The following is a 13,636-nucleotide window of genomic DNA, read 5'->3' on the forward strand; positions in this document are numbered from 1 at the left end:
TCAGTTAATAAGTCCCTTATAAGTCCTTATAAAAATGCTTGTGTGTTAATAAGACTATATAAGTGTTAATAATAGCATTGTAAACATGTATTGTTAGATTCTAAGACAAATTTTATTGAGCGTTTATAAGAAACGTATAACTTGCAAAAAGAGTTAATAGACTGCTTAAGAACATTAATAAAATACTTATTTCTTAAAGTTTCTTAAAGTTGTTAAGAATAGCATTACAAATACATGTATTCAGTCTCACTAACTTACCTAGTATTGTAGCTGAGAAATGCATAGCTAACTGTTCATTTGTGCATAATGATGGTTTTATTAACCTTAAAATGGCTTGTTCCCACTTTAGACCAGCTAGATGCAAAGGGCATAGTTACCGTAACTGTTAATAAGTACCTAATAAAGGATGCTATTATAAACAACTTTAAGAAACTCATAAGGCTTTTGTTAATGTTCTTAAGTACATTATAGTCTTATTAACACAGTAATGATTTTATAAGGACTTATAAGGGCCTTATTAACTGTCAATTAATGTTTATTGCAAGCACCTTATTATAAGTTGTTACCACTAAATTGACAAAACGTCCTACGTGGCAGTTATTACCTCAAGAGAAAGGAACAATGTGACATTTCCCCCTCTCTCCCTCCATCCCTTGGTGGTACAGTTGGTCAAAGAGGAATGCGGATGATGTCTATGGAGGACTCCAAATACAATCTAGATATTCTCTTGAGATTTTTCTCATGTAATCTAACTTTTTCTCCCCCTCTCCATCACCTTTAGGAGGCAGAGACAGAACAGGAAGGGCAGTAGTTGAGGCCTATGGAGACCACCTGGGATGGAGGTCATTTGTAACTAACCAGGAACTCAGCCAAACACTGCTGTACTTCCACTCTATCATTAGGTAAGTAGAAACATATTTTGGATGTTTTTAGTCTTGCTCTGCCTTTTAACTTAACTTGCTTCATGGCTTTTAATCATTTATGCATTCAATTAATCAATGAATCACAGCAAAGTGCTTAGTCATTTAGTAATGTGAAACAAGCATGTGTTTGTGTCCGGGTAGCTAAGTTGGTAGAGCACTCATTTTTGGACTACAAGGTTCTGGGTTTGATGCCTGGCCCGCCAAATCAGCATATGAGTAGCATGGCTTGGGTAACTAAGTTGTGTGGTAAGTACTGGGAGCTGATGGTAGGTGTTGCACCACACCTCAGCTTTCCATCTCCTAGGGGTCTAGCACATGAAAAAGGGGATAGACACCTTTGTTCTCGGCCAATACCGACAATAAGCCACTCGTACCTACTTACTTATGGGAAAAAGCAAGCAATTGTTTTCCTTTACAATATGATTGTAGTTGTCTACTGTATGGATACAAATGTATTGTGAATTGTTGTATTGTGTGTACAGGTGTGTATTATTTTATTTACTGTATCTGTATATGTAGGAGAGAGACCAGAGAGCTTGGAATGACAGTTGTAGTTGATGCAAGGAAGAGCCCACCTCCACCATACTTCTTCAAAGCCTTGACGATGCTGCAGGTACCAAGGACACAAACCTCCTTATATCAGCACTATTGCTGCAGTCCAGAGAGGAATTGTATTGTTGATTGATTGTTTATGCCTGGCTGACTTACCTGTTAAGTTGAAGTTCAAAGCTATGTTGTATTGTCTTCATCAAGTGACTAAAACCTGTATAAAGGTCACATAAATTTGTTTCTCTATTGTATCATTGATGGTATGAGCTCCATTTACTTAATGCATTTCATCAGTGAATTATCAGGCTGTGTCTTTGTCCCAGGAGCAGACTCCGCAAGTGGTACACCATATGGTGGTGTTGGGAGAGAAGGACATCAGCCATCGACCGGACAGATGTCCGGGAATACAGGTCAGACTTGTGCTGTAGTTGCCATTTGTAAAAAGGACAGTGGGTTACCCACTCTGAAAGTGTAAAACGTGACTGTTTCTGGTTAATATTTTTGTATTGGCTGTGTAGAGGGCACTACAATTCTGTATACCACTTTATATTATTGTGCATTGTGTTACATTTTGCAATTATAGTTGAGTAATTAAGGCCACAATGTATGACCATTTTACATGTCAGCACAGATGTGCTATTCCAGCATTTAGTCACAGCTGTAATTACCTGAATAATGGCAGTATAATTACTCTGAAGTTCAAACATATTGTGTAAAGGTTGTGTAAAGTTGCTGATGTTACTCTGTCATGTGTTGTGAAACAGACTGAAATAGTGACTTCAGTGAAGGCCTTGCACAAGATGGTGGAAGCAAACCAGCTGACTTCGTGTTTGGATGGAACACTGTCCTACAGCCACCATGATTGGCTGGACCTGCACCAGGTGGGTTCCTCATTAACTGTGTAAAGTTTATTTTATTTTATTAAGGCTCCACAGATTTCTCCACAGTCCTCCAGCTTGGCTGAGCGCTCAAACAAACGTAATTGGCAGTGTTTTTAAGTGGTAAGCCGGCAGGGGAGGGCGATCTCTGTCTCTGCACTAGAGACTCTTACAGGCTGGTCGGGACACCTGCTCAGCAGGGAGCAGAACAGGAAGGAATAGCGTGTTCCTCTGCACACGTCAAAATCCTTCTTGTGAAACTTCTCACTCTCATGTGAAAAGTAGTGTCTGGTGACTTCATGTGTATTGAATGAGACCATGGTTGTCTACACCCTCCCCAAGACCAACAAGTAGGGGTTGTCACTGTGACACGGACTAAACACATAGTGGGGGATTGGCAATGACTACATTGGGGAGAAAATGGAGAAAACAACAACAACAGTTTATGAATAAAACAATAATAATTATTATACATTTTTATGTAAATTTTCTTTGATTAATCCCTGCTTTAGAAGGTGAATTTGTCTGTGCATACCTATATTTAACGTGTGTAACTATTCTTTTCTTTAGAAGCTTCATCCCTTTGTGTCTGACCTGCATGAGGCAGCTGCCCTGCTACAGAAAGCCATCAGGAAGTTGGAGGAGACCCAGAAGATTGACACTGTACCGGTACCAGTCTTTATAAATACATTTAAGCATTTTAAGCATTTTACACTGTGCAATATACTGTATGTACAATTTTGCAAATACCTTTGCATATCCAATACATATATGTTTCCTTGATAATAGATTCTGTACTGTAGTTGTTGGTGAGTGAAAACTTGAATACAAACTTTTGCTAGTGCTCAATGTTATGTTTACAATGTTTCTGTCTTTACCTTTGATAGAATGTACAGCAGTGCATAGTGGATCAGAGAACTCTGATGAGGGATGTTCTGCAGGACAGCCGATTGGTTGGCTTGCAAAGAGAAGGCGGGGCCAATCTGGCCAGGCTGAGGAGGGAGAGTGACATGAAATACCCCCACTGTGAGGACTTCAGGTAAACATTCCCACTGTGCAGCACCCATTGCCAAGTATGGTGCTCACACAAGGAATTAATCTCCGTACACAGTAAAATCCTCAGTTTAACTCCATCTGAGAGTGTACAAATGTAACCAAATGGACCCGTAAAGGTCCATTTCGTTACATTATTGTACACTCTCAGTACACTTACAAACGGATACATTAACACTGATGATGTTACTGTGTATTGTTGCTGTATTTAGAACTTAATCTCAACTGGACAGTGTACATGAACAAATATGATTGAAATAGTGCAATATAGCATTGGTTCCCAAACTTTATTCCTTGGAGCCCCCCCCCCCTAGAATAAACTGAGACCCCCCCCATAAGGCATGCACACAGACACACACATTTGTGTTTTTCAAAGCCCTATATCTCTGCTGTCCGGCAGAAACCAGCTAACTCCAAAATGTTCATTTTTCAGGAAATGAAAGAGTTTTAGGAGAGAGTTAGGAGGTTTTGGAACAGCTGAATGGACCTCCAAGCTCACAATGAGGTTGGAGATCAAAAGGGAGTGGAGCCTGGAGTCAGCAAAACCAGCTAACTCTGGTGGAGTTAGCTGGTTTAGCAGAAAGTTTATGGATCTAATGGAGTTAGCTGGTTTTGTCAGAAGCGCTTTTTAATGCTTTCCATTGGTTACATTTTGTTTTACCAACACACAGACGTAAAGGGTGTTCAATGGCCCTGAGTTATGGAAAGAAATGCAAAAGCGTCAAAATGGAGTTAGCTGGTTTCTGCCGGACAGCAACTTCTCGTACCACGACAGCACAAAAAGTCGCATTGGGACGCATTGTGAGCTTGTAGATTGGCTATTTTCACTATCTTTGAAACCTTTTGAAAGAAATGTAAAAGAATAAATCTATTTCAATGCAGTTCAATTCAGCTTTATTGGCATGAGAAAACATACGTTTACATTGCCAAAGCAAGCGTCAAGCAATGACACTGTCTGTATGACAAGTTGGACTGATATCAGTCCAACTTGAGAGTGTATTCTCAAGTTGGACTCCACTGTCTACATAGAAGATACATGTAGACAGTGGATGAAAGCAAGTCATGATTTTGTGCAACATGTTTAAAATTTTAGACTACCCCCAAGGGGGAACCGAACATCAGGTTGGGAAACACTTCAGTATACCATTGAATACAGTACCGTGCATTGTGATGATTGAATGATTCTCACTCACACTGAGAACAAACGGCTGAATATTGAATTTGAATCCAACCAAACTCATGGATTATTGAAAATGCTTTATCTCCTTACCTTGCAGCGATGCAGTGGACTCGGTGACCAGTCTGTACAATCATGTAGAGGAGCAGGCTCACTTCCTGGTGCAGAGGTCCAACGTGTTACAGGAACACCTGGAGTACCTGCTCCGCTTGAGAGAGATGGAGGGACACTTCACACAGGTACTGAAGGTTTTTACACAGTTGTCAAACAACATTAACACAATTAGCAAAAAGCTTTTACCTGAGCACTTTGTAATAAAATACCTAAATAAGACCAATGGAGCACTCATAAAAGTGCTCCATTGTCTTATCTGTGTAGTCTATTTGATGTGCTTATGTCAAAAACGTGTTGCTTATACTGGAAAAAATAAAAACATTGCAATTATTAAGGTTTTATTATCTAGTTCCGAAATCCCAAAAAGTGTGCAGTTAATAAAATTGCAATTCGGAAAAAATCTAGTGAAGTGTAAATAAAGCATATCTTCCATCTGATTGCTGCAAGATCAAGGAGTGGTTTGATGCAGAGGGACAGCGTCACATGCTGGAGGCTGCGGAAGTCGAGGACTCCAAATACAGAGTGGAACAGACACTGAACAGCTTCACTGCCTTCCTCATTGAGGCCAATGTGAGTCTCCTTTGTGTTACATTGTAGCTGTATATGAATCTTTGTCCCTGTACTGTATGTCTGTTTCCCTGTTTAAGTCTGCAATCCGTAGGATTCATGTCCTACACTGGATACAAACCCGGATCTCTTGTTCGGGCACCAAAAAGTCTGCGAGAGAGCTTGTTTGAGAATGCGAGATATTTCCTTTTTGAGCTTCATGCAGTACCTCTTGTCAACCAGTAGTGGTCCTACCTGACCACAGAAGAAAAGGGAGACCATGTCCAACCAATGCAGTTGTTTTAGTTGTATTGTGTTAATATACTTTACCATACAGATTGGTTAAAATGAAAGTTATGGATTGTAGCTTTAAGAAAGATGGAAAGAGAAGTATAGTGTGAAAGAAGGGCTTCCCGCTCAGCTCATGTAACCATACTTAACCCATATTTATAGTAGTCTAACTCAGTAGCCTCAACCAATCACTGAAAAAACATAGGTCTAACTCACAATATAACTGAACTAACATGCTAATCTCTCTCTTTCTCTCTGTCTCTGTCTCTGTCTATGTCTCTCACTCTCTCACTCACTCTCTTTCATACACATTCTCTTCCTTCAGGACCGTAACCACCATGCCATGGCTTTAGTGTCAGAGGCAGAGAGGCTTCAGGCAGATGGATTGTCCTACCCAGAGACCGAGGTCTTCAGGACCTTGGTCCGCACTTTCAAGTCGGACCTGGGGAACTTCCTGTCTAGGGCGGAAGCCTGCTGCCGGGAGCTGCAGATTATGGTCAACGTGTGTGACTTCTGTGAGCAGGTTGGTGGGAGTCCTTGCCAGGGAGATCTCAAAAGTTTTTCAGACTTTAATCCAAAATGTAGTCTTTCACTGGAAACCAGTGTACATAACACATGTACGGGTACGGTTCTAACCTATTAGATTTGTTACCATTTTGAGTGCCAACGTTCCACGCGGCACTTGCTTTATTTCATTGCTTGTTTTATTGTTCATGTTTTTTGTTACTCTTTCATAACATTTTTAGTCAAAGTAACTGAGATATTTCAGTAAGTAAGGTGACAAAAAAGACAAAAAACATATTGCGCTGCTCAATGTTGCTGCTGTAATCTCTACCTCTGTATTTCCTATTAGGCTACAGCACTGGCTATGGAATGCAAAGAGTACCTGGACCAGAATCAACCCAACACCCATCCACTACAACAAGATCCTAACACCACCACACACCCTCCTCATACCCACTTCACACAAGACCAACACCATGAGCATGACCATAATCCCACACCAACCCCACACCATCAATTTAACACTCAACCGTTGCAGTACCAGCAGCACGACCATGATCTTAATACCATCCCAGTACCAGAGGTGGGACCTACCACTCCTGACATCCCACTGACGGGTCATGACCCCACCCTGCTCCAGGCTTACGAACTCCGGTTCCTACATTTCAGCCCCGAGCAATTTCAGGAGGTCAAGGCCCAAGCTTGCTCCCTTCGGGGCTCCAGGGGGATGCGGGTCTGGAATGTTGCCTGGCTGAAGTGCCAGGAGGCCAGGCAGCAGCTTCAGGAGAGGATGCAGGATGTGAATGAGGCCTATCATCAACAGCACCAGACTGCCTGGTGTGATCACCACAGTGCTGAGGGAGACCTTGATGGTCAGACTGTGTCACCTAGTGGCCAGATAATGGCACTGCAGTCCACCCCTGGGCCAGGACACCCTCAGTGGGAGGGAATCATCACAGGGACAGTGGAAATGAGGAAGAGAAGGCCAATCCTGGGGAACAGTAATACAAACTCCATAAGTGAAGCCTTCTGTGATGCTGCCAAACCTGAGAATATGCTACCTAGCTATGATGCTAGAACCAACGAGGGGTCTAGGGTCAGTCCAGACTCTCCCCACAGGTAAAATTATTATTATATAATAATAATCAATACTATGATTCACAGAATCTCTGTGTGTGCGTCTGTCTGTGTGTCACACAATCACAAACTTGGCGTTTGTGTCTCATATAACCCCAAGGTGTGCAAAGCCGAATGGCTTCGGATGGACAAACGGTTTCCGAGAACCGAAACATCACGAATATGTGTATCTGTCGGCCCGTGGGTCTGAGAAAGAGGAAGAAATTCTCAGTGGGTTTGGGAGATTGTATGAATTAGAGAGAAGTAATGATAATAATAATGGTATATAACAATACAATTCTATTCATATACCATGTATCCATAAAAGGTTCCAATAGCATTTTAATAAAGAAAATATAATAAAAACATAAAAAAGGCCTTTGATACAAGTACGTTTTTAAAAGTGTTTTAAAATAAGACACAGGTCTAGAAATCCTGAAGTAGTCAATCATTATAATGGTTAGTGGTTCAAATAACAGCTTATAAATGCCATAAGTAATGCTGTTTATTATGTGCCAATTTCAGTCTAGCAGCCAGAAGATAACGTTATATAACGTTTCAGGAAAATATTTTTTTGGTGGCATATCGTGCCACATTGGCTTTTAAAGCTGCTTGTTTACCATCTCTTCACAGGTCGCCCAGGAGAACAGAGAGAGAGAACAAGAAGAGGGAGGTTAACAACCGAGCGAGGCGTGAGAGAGATGCCGCTGCTCTCTCTCAGTCGCACACCGTCGGCTGCCAGTGGTTCCCATGGGGACGAGGTTTGGGCACTCGGTCGGTGAGCGAGGCCTCGTGTTCCACTGTCGTAGCGTCACCGACTGCCGGGTCTGGGTCAGCACCCACTCTGCCAGAGCCTCTGGCTCAAACGTCATCGCCCTGCTCCCATCGCGGTCAGCCGTCTTGTCGGATCCTCCAGGAGGCACAGAGGTTCCAGATCTCCCGCCATGGGAGCTTCTGCTCGGAGGAGTCCTTTGTGGGAGCACTGGAAGCTGCGGGAGGTAACGGTACTTCCTGCGGTAAAACCTCCAGCCTGCCCGTCGGCTCAGAGGAGAGTACCAGCAATGCCCTGTAAGTTTATGATAAATGGGTGACGTTTTGTGTGTGTGTGTGTGTGTGTGTGTGTGTGTGTGTGTGTGTGTGTGTGTGTGTGTGTGTGTGTGTGTGTGTGTGTGTGTGTGTGTGTGTGTGTGTGTGTGTGTGTGTGTGTGTGTGTGTCTAACCTACTTCATTGATTGAAACCCTACTTTACATCTTTACCCATGTGAGACGGTGACATTTTATGCATTCTTTTTCTTTATCTGCCTCTAAGCTTACATTGAAGTAACACAGGTACAGTCTTGCCAACAACAACCTGAACTGATATGGAATTATTCTATTCTATTCTATTCTATTCTATTCTATTTCTGTTATATATCTGCTGAGATTATGAGAGAAGCTCAGTATCTCTGTGTCGTGGCTGTATTTTTTAAATAAAATGTGTGTGTGTGTGTGTGTGTGTGTGTGTGTGTGTGTGTGTGTGTGTGTGTGTGTGTGTGTGTGTGTGTGTGTGTGTGTGTGTGTGTGTGTGTGTGTGTGTGTGTGTGTGTGTGTGCGTGCGTGCGTGCGTGCGTGCGTGCGTGCGTGCGTGCGTGCGTGCGTGCGTGCGCGTGTGTGTTGTTGTTTTTTTGTTTTTTTTATTCCTATATCCCAAAATCATCTTATCACTGCATGCCAGAAAAGCAGCAAATGTATAAGTCAAGTGTTTCTCTTGCCTTAACAAACAGCGTTTCTGTCTGTGTTTTGTTCTCATGAAATGGTTCTGTACATACTTACAGGAGGCTACAGCGCGTGTTGGAGGAGTTGGTGTTCACAGAGAGGGAGTATGTCCGCTCCCTGGGCTACATTCTGACCCACTACCACCCCCTGCTTGACAGGCCAGACATTCCCCAGGACCTGAGGGGGAAGAGGGGTGTTATCTTTGGTAACCTGGAGAAGCTTTATGACTTCCACAGTCACTACTTCCTCCCAGAGCTGGAGGCCTGCCAGCGGGAGCCTGCTCTAGTTGCACGCTGCTTTCTCAGACATGTGAGTATAGAGGGATAGCGTTTAAAGGACCATACTGGTGTCCATTTACATTGGCCACATATTGTACATAATTACCATTTCCCCTTAATTGCTTTCTTCATATGTTTACATTTTGCTTCTTAAGTGGACACATACACTGCGATATATTGTACATACACACAGGCATATAAATAGAAAGCCTTGTTGCAATAGTTTTGCGCTTATGCTTCGTATGGCTCAACTGTGATATGTGAGAGTTGACAGTAGCCACATTGTCTGAATCCTTCTTTGAACTGGATTCTTTCTGCAGAGCGAAAGTTTTGGCCTGTATGCTCATTACAGTAAAAACAAGCCCCAATCAGATGCCCTGATCCTCCACCGACGGCACGACATCTTCAAGGTCAGCCTCTCCATTTGTCCCCTTTTCCTACTGTATGCGTTTCGTTTTCAACAAATGCCATGTGGTGAATGCATATGTATTACAATTCTAAACAGAATTGCTAAGTTCATGCAATATCCATATACTGTACTCTATATACTACTTCACATAACTACACAGATCCAAGGCACTAATTTTGACAGACCACATTGTTTTCTCTCCTAGAGAAAACAACAGGAGTTAGGAGATATGATGGACTTGTCATCCTACCTGTTGAGACCCATACAGAGGATCAGCAAGTACAGCCTGCTGCTCTTGGACATGTTAGCCCTGACCAGCTCACACAAGACACATGATATGGTCCACGATGGTACATGTGGCCCAAGTGTATGTGATGCAAGTGTGTGTGATTCTGAAATGATGAACCATGAGAGGGAGAAGGCTGAGATCCAGGCTGCTGCAGACCTGGTTCGGTTTCAGATGCGCCATGGCAACGATCTCCTCACCATGGACGCCATCCGGGACTGTGATGTAAGCCTTCAAAGAGTAGACAGAATAGAGAATTTAAATTCAAGAGATGAGTAAATTAATCAAGTTCTCTTCTCTTCTCTTCTCTTCTCTTCTCTTCTCTTCTCTTCTCTTCTCTTCTCTTCTCTTCTCTTCTCTTCTCTTCTCTTCTCCTCCAGGTGAATTTGAAGGAACAGGGACAACTCATTCGCCAGGATGAGTTCACTGTATTTTTCAGGAAGAAGAAATGTGTCCGCCGCATCTTTCTCTTTGAACACCTCATTCTCTTCAGCAAAACTAAGAGAACTGATGTTGGCAACGATGTTTACGTCTACAAACAGTCTTTCAAGGTTTGTGCACAGTGTAAAAAATAGCTTTGTGTTCGATGTGAACACACCTTAAAGAGTCAGCTGGAACCATTGGTTCACCTTTTTGTTCACCACTCTCTCATTTCTGCAGACATGTGACATTGGGATGACACACAATGCTGGGGTCACCGGTCTGAGTTTTGAGATATGGTTCCGCAGGAGGAAGAGTGAGGACACTTACACTCTGAGAGCATTCAGCATGGAGGTAAAGAAAGCCTGGACCACAGATGTGGAGAGGATCCTATGGGAACAGGCTGCCCACAGTCGAGGTAATCATACAACTGTATGTGTATCTGTGGGCATACAATACAATCAATCAATCAATCAAAAACAACTATAACTGCAATTGTATAGTTAAATGAAATGAAAATAAAAATGAGGCTTTACAAAAATGATTAACTGAAACTGTATTATGTGCTTACAAAACTAACTAAACTAACTAAATTCAAAAGGCAATGTCCGTAGATCTACGTAGTCTTTGTCAATTTATTCCATACATAAGCCTAGTATTTTGGTTGTATATGATTCTTATATGTGCCAGTTTTAACTGTGAATACCATATGTTTTAATACATATACTTGTTCTTACCTTTTTGAATCTCACTCCTGACAAATACTTCATATTATGATAAAAACGAAAGCTAACACTAAAACTGCATATTTTCACCAAATAAAACTACATTTCCAAACCTACTTTAAGAAAGGAAATAAAACTAAATGGAATTGATAAAATCTAAACAAAATTAATTAAAAACTAATGACAAAACTATAATAACCTTGTTGCCAATCAACTCATTGAATTATTTCCAGAGCTGCGCATGCAGGAGAGAGTTTTTATGGGAATGGGCAAGAAACCATTCATGGACATCCAACCCAGTGAAGCTGCCATTTGTGACCGTGCCGTCAACTATGTTGTGCCTGGGAGAAGTAAGTAGTTCTACAAATGACACTTAGCAGCAATAGACCAAAGAAAGTTCTATTGACATTGACAATATTCACATGATGGTCCTTTTGCTCATACGTGAATATGGTCAGTTGGAGATACAAATCTCCCGATAGCACTTGATGCTTCCTAAATCTCTAATTTACTAAACTAAACTAACTATATTTTACTTACAGCAACTAAAAGTATTGTGCTATTTTGCTTATTCACCTGCCATATTAATATCTCATGGATGACATCTATTGTTTATGTTTTTTTAGTCCCTGTGGCGTGTTGTTCACACAGGGGTTTAGAATACCCACGGCCTCACTCCATTGGCTCAGGCAGCACGGCTTCCACCACCCTTAGCCAATCATCCTCGTCATCGGGTCGAGGCTCGTTACCCCCTATTGGAAACCAATCGCAAGGAGTGGAAACCAATCACATTGGCTGTTCCTCCCCTGAGGCAGTGACTGAAAATGAAATCAACAACCATCATCTTTATCACCATCATCTTCATCATAACTGTGAACAGCAGAAACCAAACGGCTATCTTCTAAGTGAGTTTATTCCCCTTTGTCTCTGGCATCCTTTGCCAGCCCTAGCCTCGTGGAGTCCTGGGAAAATATTTCGCTACCCTATCATTATCGATTCAGACCTACAGTATATAGCACTTTTTATCAATAGGCATTTTCTACTGTACAATCACAAATAGTCATTATCCATCTGCAATGCTCTTTAGCAGCCTGTGACAGAATTGTACATTTTGTTTCTTCTGTTGTTGCTATTGCAATCATGAACCATATGAAATCTTGAAATTGTATCATACTAATTGTCTCCGCCAGGCCGAAGGCATGGCCGAGACTATGTTTTGCACCCTGTCCGTCCGTCCGTCCGTCCGTCCGTCCATCCGTCCGTCCGTTCGTCCGTCCGTGTGGCCGTGTGTCCGTCGGTCTGTGTACAGCTAATCTCCGGCACCGTTGGCCCTATCGACGTGAAACTGTGCACACACACTCCCTGGATGCCAGAGCAAAATCTCTGCCCCAAATGTTTCACATGGGCCTGTTGTAGCGCCACCAGGAGGCCGATTTTTGCTAAACACATTTTTTTACATTACTCCCACAGATTTTGCCAAATCATCACGCAAATCGGTATGCATTATCTCTATAGTCATGTGATCAACACGGATCTGTTCAATTTCTCATAATCCATCCTGAATGGCTAAGATTGGCTTTTAAAGTTTGCAGGAGTGGCTTGTTTTGGAAAAAAAATCTCAAATCATAAATGCAGCGTCCGATTGCCGTGAAACTTTGCACGCACATTCCCACTAGGCCGAGGAAGACATGCCACCCTTTTCATATTGTCCTGTAATAGTGCCACCAGTCATGTGATCAAGACAGATCTGTCCGATTTTTCATATTCCATCCTGATTGGGGAATTTTTAACATTGCTGCCCCACAATAACCTACCTGACCTGGCGAAGACCTGTGCTCCGAGGAGCACTTTTTCTAGTTCCTTGTTGTGTTTATTCAGTATGTATATTTGCATCTAAACTTAAAATAATCTCATTGTTTTCTATAATAAAAAGGGTTTATGTCTTATGCATTTTGTGTTTTTCTAACCTAGTGGACAATACAGAATCTTCAGGAGACCATGTCAGCGTCTTTGGCAACTCAGAACACAGTTGCCTCTCTCCAATTGGTGGAGATGTAATTGACTCCTCCTCATTTTCGTCCCATACTTCCAAGCCTCACCCATCACTCAGTAGAACACCTAGCCTGAGGACGAATGAGTCACCAATGGTAAACAGGAAAAAAAGAACTGCACCCAAGCCACCGGTCCTGACTACTTCTCAGGTACAAACTAAAGAATTATAATGTGATCATCCATCAGTAAATACTACTTTCTTAAAATATGGATACAGACCAAAAATCTTTTGGGAGCTTGTTTCTGGATTCTCACATTACAAATGCTCTATGTATTTTAATAAGCCTCGGTCCCATGAAACGTCTGTACAGAATGTCTGTACGAATTGAATACAGGAAGATCTATATATTATATTGTAAGTTGAAGCTGAACTTGGAGCTTTGACACAGATTTTCCCAGATCATAATTGCCATCAAGTATTTAAAACAGTCTATCATCATTTTTATATATATATTTTTTATAATCATGTATCTAATGTGTGATATATTTCTTGTAACAGGACAATGACATTGTCATTGGAAAATCAACTGAGGTTTAAAGTGTGAATATTCTACTATTGG

The 13,636-nt window shown here is 41.8% G+C and overlaps 1 protein-coding gene across 2 annotated transcripts in view; it reads left to right on the forward strand.

The window, feature by feature from the left end:
• LOC311053940 (pleckstrin homology domain-containing family G member 4B-like) overlaps positions 1-13,636 on the forward strand; it is a 36,648-nt gene that overhangs the window by 22,068 nt on the left and 944 nt on the right. The window contains exons 5-24 of one of the 2 annotated variants that reach the window (XM_084069747.1): positions 782-902; positions 1,443-1,536; positions 1,796-1,882; positions 2,237-2,353; positions 2,921-3,019; positions 3,238-3,389; positions 4,681-4,819; positions 5,142-5,264; positions 5,857-6,054; positions 6,385-7,154; positions 7,785-8,219; positions 8,966-9,215; positions 9,505-9,594; positions 9,799-10,104; positions 10,260-10,430; positions 10,540-10,717; positions 11,258-11,374; positions 11,651-11,929; positions 12,996-13,225; positions 13,576-13,635. In XM_084069747.1, the coding sequence (XP_083925873.1) occupies positions 782-902; positions 1,443-1,536; positions 1,796-1,882; positions 2,237-2,353; positions 2,921-3,019; positions 3,238-3,389; positions 4,681-4,819; positions 5,142-5,264; positions 5,857-6,054; positions 6,385-7,154; positions 7,785-8,219; positions 8,966-9,215; positions 9,505-9,594; positions 9,799-10,104; positions 10,260-10,430; positions 10,540-10,717; positions 11,258-11,374; positions 11,651-11,929; positions 12,996-13,225; positions 13,576-13,614 (3,995 nt within the window). In that variant the 3' untranslated portion in view covers positions 13,615-13,635. The remainder of the gene's footprint in view (positions 1-781; positions 903-1,442; positions 1,537-1,795; positions 1,883-2,236; positions 2,354-2,920; positions 3,020-3,237; positions 3,390-4,680; positions 4,820-5,141; positions 5,265-5,856; positions 6,055-6,384; positions 7,155-7,784; positions 8,220-8,965; positions 9,216-9,504; positions 9,595-9,798; positions 10,105-10,259; positions 10,431-10,539; positions 10,718-11,257; positions 11,375-11,650; positions 11,930-12,995; positions 13,226-13,575; position 13,636) is intronic. The other variant, XM_084069748.1, reaches the window with a different exon arrangement.

This window comes from Gymnoscopelus microlampas (genome assembly GCF_963454915.1).
Source record: "Gymnoscopelus microlampas genome assembly, chromosome: 10".
NCBI classification, from domain to species: domain Eukaryota; kingdom Metazoa; phylum Chordata; class Actinopteri; order Myctophiformes; family Myctophidae; genus Gymnoscopelus; species Gymnoscopelus microlampas.